This window comes from Pollicipes pollicipes, unplaced genomic scaffold, assembly GCF_011947565.3.
Source record: "Pollicipes pollicipes isolate AB1234 unplaced genomic scaffold, Ppol_2.1 Scaffold_5724;HRSCAF=6776_pilon_pilon_pilon, whole genome shotgun sequence".
In the NCBI taxonomy this organism is placed as follows: domain Eukaryota; kingdom Metazoa; phylum Arthropoda; class Thecostraca; order Pollicipedomorpha; family Pollicipedidae; genus Pollicipes; species Pollicipes pollicipes.
The window spans coordinates 15,524,639-15,530,380 of record NW_023596746.1 but is presented as its reverse complement, the minus strand read 5'-3'; the positions used below and the strand labels follow the sequence as shown (position 1 = coordinate 15,530,380).

The following is a 5,742-nucleotide window of genomic DNA, read 5'->3' as shown; positions in this document are numbered from 1 at the left end:
GGCGGTGCCACATGAGCTACTCACCATGCTGGACGAGATCGGTTGGTTATGCATCTGGCTTTTAACCGCCCAACTCAACTGCTATCGAAATGAGTAGTCTCAAAAGGGATGAAGCTGCCATGTACCCACAGACATCATAAGTACGAACCCTGCTTGTTGACACTGTCGACGGCAAACCCAGAGGTCAACGCCCTTGTGAACAGAACTCTCCTACGATGAGTTATGGGCCGGCGAAGGGAGGATATGCCTGCCACGACGTCGACCGCGGCTGAGGTCAGCGTAGTGACCTGTACTACGTAAGACTGGTAACAACACATCTAGCTAACTTACTTCACATCTGTTTGGCTAGTTGAATCTAACCTGTAATTGAAGTTATTGAGCCACGCACGTTGAACGGGCAGTTCCAAATACTGAAAGCCTATGAAGCGCACGTATATTCACAGAACATCGATGCCAATCCTTCCGACCACGCCTTGCACCGTTAAGCAGCACTCGAGGAGCTACTCTAAAACACGTGGCGGGGAATATCTCGAAGGCCGGTGGTGGCTGGCGTAGTCAGTCACCCAAGTGTCATCACTGAAGTAATCACTGGGATAGCGTGGAACATCCAAGTCCGTTTACTCTTGCTGCCCGCCGGCGGCAGCGTACGCCGCGGCCTGGGCTGCAGCGTTAGGATCCTCGGGGGCCACTGGGATGGAATCTCCCTGCGCCTGGAAGCCGTTCTCGTCGGCCGTCCAGTTGACCGTGACCGACACGTCATTACCGTTCTCGTCCTTGGCGACGAACGAGTAGGTGCCCTGCATGACGACGCCGGGCTCCGAATTAATGATCTTGTTCTGACCGGAGACATCCTGGGAGGCGGGGTCGGTGGTCTCGTAGCCGTACTGGAAGGAGCCGTCCTCGTTCTGGCTCATCTCCATGCGGATGATGCCGGCCTCACGGAGCTCGGCTGTCGGATCATATTCCGCCTCCTGCGGCCTCGCGACGGCCACGGCCAGCAGAGCGGCGATAACCAGCTGGAACAGCAATTACCATGGTCAAATGAAAAGTGACAAGCTTGGAGGCCATCCCAAACAGCCTGCAATGAGTTCTCGGTAAACTTGATCCCCGCACATTATACTGAAAGGTGCACATCGTTCAAATATGTGGGAATAAACAGATCATTAAAACAACTGCCCACGGAAAAAACCTCCAGACCGTGAAGTGTCAATGTTTACAAGTTTTCCATCCAAGTCTTCTAATCCTGTTTGGCCGTGGCCTTAAGTGAAAAGGCTGGCGGTTGTGGCATCATTAGTTGTGTTGAAGGCTATATAATCTAAACGTCATATAATCTAAACGCTATATAATCTAAAAGGTTACATAATCTAAACGTCGTGGTCAGGTGCGGTTAGACTCTCACCATGCTGACAAGATCAAATTTATGGCATTCGCCAAGCCCTTCATATACTAATGGCCGACTCAAAATGCTTATGGTAAGTTAGGGATAACAATATTTTGTCTGCCACGTATTTCATTACATAGGTTATAGCGCAGTCTACTGAGGCACGTGCTTTTTTCCGCAGAAGGAGAAAGCTCAGACAAATCGCATCGATAAAAGAACGTTTTTGACAGCGGTATCGAGAAAAAGCGCTCGCGTTCATCTGCTAAGTGCTCAGCCTCATAGTGCTCGAAGTAAAAATACGTGCCCATTTTAGAAAACTTATGCTCGGCGCACTTTTCATCCTAGACAAAATGCCTGTTCTGCAGCATCCGCGGCATGTAAAATGTCCATGAGTGTCTCAAGTTACCAAACAAACCGGGAGGGAACAACTATCTGGGATGTACTCTGAATGCTGCGCGTTCCTAAGAGCAATACGCATACGTTGCACGAATGTAACTGACCGCTGCCTTGCCCTTCGCATAAGATACCGTGGCAGTTTAAATGAGCCACCTGTCATACAATTTGTGAAGTCAATTTTCTTGAAAAGCGCATGACGTTTTCAGTGAGCTCATTGGCGCACACTGGGGGTACTCACCAGCTTCATGTTTGATCCTTGGATTGCTTCAGCGACCACTGACGGTCTCGTTGGCAGGCGTGCTCCTTTTATACGGTCTCGGACTGGTCTGGCGGAGATCGACGTCATCTTACAAGGCCTGTTTCCACGTGGCCTCGTGCACTTTTACTTGGATTAAGATTACTGCGAAGGATCCAATGGCATCTTGCATTCAAGATGTCGCGGGCAAAAAGCAGACATCTCCCAGTCTGCAGGCATGTTAACGTAAGACAGCACGGCTGTTAATATAATGTCGCAGCTGTTGGCGTTAATCATCACTGGTTATATCGAAACGCATGCTTAGAGTTTCTTTGATCACTGGCCAATGCCATGAGATTAGTGACAACTCGAACAAAGAACACTTTAACGGGGCTGGGGTTGGGTTCGTCTTGCTAACAATGCATTGCTTTATCCCTGCACGAACCTCCCCGACAGTGTACTGAGAAAAGAAGGCGATCAACGCCTGGCCGCACATTCTATTCATGCACTTGTATGTTCAGTGGAACATCCAAAAATCTCGCTACAGGGAGTGTTCCACCTGTGGGGCATATTTCAAAAACATGCTTTAGTGAAGCCTCAAGAGCCTCAGCCTCAAGCCTCGTCTAATAAAAACGCTGTGTAGTGCCATTGCAGCGCGGTCAAAACATCACAAGGATATCAAGTTTAATCATTTTTTAGTCCAAATTACGCTATCAACGCTTTGAAACAACACAACGCCTCATCTCTGCAGCTGTCGAGCCTGCCGTCGTGATAACAACCGCTGTGGTGCCTCTATGGGTGCTAATAAACGAACGTTTGTGATTGGCCCGACGGCGGCAAGGGTCTGTTGCCGAGAAGCGCATTGGTTGAAGTTTGAACCAGTTGCGCCACTATGGGCCGTGTGACATTCGTTCCTGAAAGCAGTGTGCGCCCCGAAATGTGCCAATGTGGTAAGCTCCTTAGGGGGACAAATCAAAACCATAGTGTAACGTTCCGTTGAATTCGCGGGATGATAGCTACATATTCGCATATCTTGTTGTCTAAACATACATAACATAAACAAACATACAACATAAACATATCGGTCATGTGATGTGACTGATATCAGATGGGCGGCGACTTTCAATGCACTGCAACTTTGCAAGTGACATTCGCATTGCAGTGTCATGAATGCGTGCCTAGGGTTTAATTTTTGACCTTGCTTACTTCGTTGGCGGTGCCGCGATTCAGCATCCTGTCCTCAGTGACGAGAGGCATCGACAGCTCAGGGTAAGTCGGTGGGATGGTCCGATCAAGGTAGAAATTTACCTGTGATTATCCAAACCGCCTTCTCAAGACACCGAAAAGGCTGTTGACTCACTGAAGCAGTCACATGCGACCAGTCTTCTTCCCTATGCAAAGAATCGTGGGTTTTAAGGTTGAAGTCTGATGACACTCTTCATGAACGAGAATAAAAGGAGGAGATGACAGTCCTGAAATGCCGAGTTTTGCCATTTTTGTTCTTGTCCTGATTAAGAATGGTTACCAGTCGCATAGATCCTCAAATCAGAGGTGTTCCTACTTTTTATCCAGTTCAGGGTTCCAACTCTCCCCCGAAGTTTGTGAAGAGGTGTGCTAATCTGGGAGGCATCCATATTTTGGGGATACATTGCACAGGCGTAAAAACACTTCAAAAAGTGGGGACCAAGCTCAGGGTGTACTTCAGAATTTTTTTCTGGAAAACAAGCCCCATGACCGGGGGAGGGTAGAAAGGAAGGTTATCGCTCTTTATTCAAATATAATGGCTGCTATTCTAAATATGCATCTAGAGCTGTTTCTCACTGGTGCACACTCTTGCATATCCGACTCATCTATGTCATTCGGGAAATAGGCTATCCAGCTTCCCAAGATTATTCGTCCATTTCAACGTTGTGTTCCCTGGGGAGCTGAAATTCCACGAGCGGGCACGCATTTTAGGTCATTGAGGAGGCATCTGTCTCCACAAGGTAGATGCCAAAATATCGCCCTGAGCATAGGGCGGTGATAATTTTAAAAGTGAGCCGATGGGTTCACAGTACAACATATTTTGCGTGCGTCTTCCTTTCGCTGGCTGCTTTTCAAGAGATAGGACTTGTCGCGACATTTTAGGCGGAGACAAATTCTGAAGCTTGAAACTTCCAAAAACCATGTGACAAAAGCCATCAAACTGGAGATCCTCCTCTGAAAACCAAGCCACAGAATGAAAGCTACTCTGCCATATATTCCTTGTCTGAGCCCTGCTTCCGTCTGCCGTCGGTGGCCACTGTCCTAACCCGGCTGTCTCCGAACGACTGACCGCGAACTGATGGTATGGCTGCCTTGTTGCACATTTCTGGATCAGCATTGTTACTAATTGGAATATAAAACATGTGCTGTACACCTACAGCAGTAACTTTTCCCGAATTATCTTCCCTTATACCACATCACCCCAGGAAAATGTCACCGGGAAGCTGCCTACTTTAGGTATGAATTGGCCCCACGGACATTTTATTTGTAGATGACATTCATTTTTTCTTATTTTGACTTTTCGCCTTTTCATTTGTAGATGACCATTTCATTCAACGTAGATGACTTGATCTTCTTTTGTGTGTAGGCAGGGGTAGCCAGAGCCTTGCTAAGAGGAACACGGGGTTGACAGAAGCCCCCTTTATGGTTGATCCCCCCACAAGCATATCCCCGGATATAGTTTACTTGTTAACAAGGGATGCGGTTTTTTCGTTTCATTGCAATTTTTACGCTGTAACCAGAGCAGAAACCAGAGGCTTCCGTCAAATCAATTCTGTTTACATTTTTTACACGCGCCCGGGTGGCCGGCCAGATACCCTTCGCTCGGATGAGGGTTACTTTGACCCGCCTGATATCTCGGGAACTAAGAGAGCTAAAGATACCAAATTCACAGGGTGTGTTGACCTGTGCGTGAGCTCACCTATGTCAAAGTTTGAGTTTCGTAGGTCATGACTTTTGGGTCAAATAAGGCCAAACAAGGTCAAATTTCAGGTTGGTATTTTAAGAGGCCCACAACCTAAATAACTGTTTCTAAGCAAAAGCTCACATGCTCAGTTAAGGTTAGTGGCCTTTTTTGATCTATTGAAGGCCATGGGACCAGAGTCATGCAAGACTGATCTGAGTTTTGCATTTCAATAAGCGAGAAAGATTGCGCTAGGCAGTATGTTTCTAAGCCAAATGTGGACTTAGGTCAGTTTAGGTCAGTTACCTATTGTGACCTCTCAGGGGTCCATAGAAGATGTGTAATGCAGTTCCAGCCATCAATAAATTTGAAATGAGCGCCAGAAACTATCCCATACAGCTAGCCGTAGAGTAATAAAACAGACTCGTTCTGGCCTTGGTCTGACTTTTATACCTGACCTTAGCTCAACGTAACTTCCTCATTCAATGTTTTTGTTGCCTAAAAAACATCTCAGAGGTGTATAGCTTTGTCCTACACTCGATAGCTGCATCAGATTGAAAGATTCCCTGGAAGTTGACTTCGCTGAAACGATGGCCTGACTTTGATCTGCCGTAGGTCAACGACCTTACAAAGTACATCTAAATTTTTGATGCCAAGCGATCCGCTATTCAATTTTTTACAGCTATGCCAAATATGGCGTGGCTGCGCCACGCCGTTCCGAAACTATTCTGGAAAAAACTGGGGGAGAGTCGATTTGACTCCCACCGGAGCACGCGTTATGGTCAGTAAACTGCAGAAATCGGA

The 5,742-nt window shown here is 47.2% G+C and overlaps 1 protein-coding gene across 1 annotated transcript; it reads right to left on the bottom strand.

The window, feature by feature from the left end:
* Positions 1–416: 416 nt before the first annotated feature.
* LOC119103975 (larval cuticle protein 1-like) lies at positions 417–2,103 on the bottom strand. The gene is made up of 2 exons (XM_037227686.1): positions 2,016–2,103; positions 417–1,016 (listed from the first exon to the last, which is right to left on the bottom strand). Exons 1-2 carry the CDS (start codon positions 2,022–2,024, stop codon positions 618–620), a joined length of 408 nt encoding a protein of 135 aa, XP_037083581.1. The 5' UTR covers positions 2,025–2,103; the 3' UTR covers positions 417–617.
* Between the last annotated feature and the right edge of the window lie 3,639 nt (positions 2,104–5,742).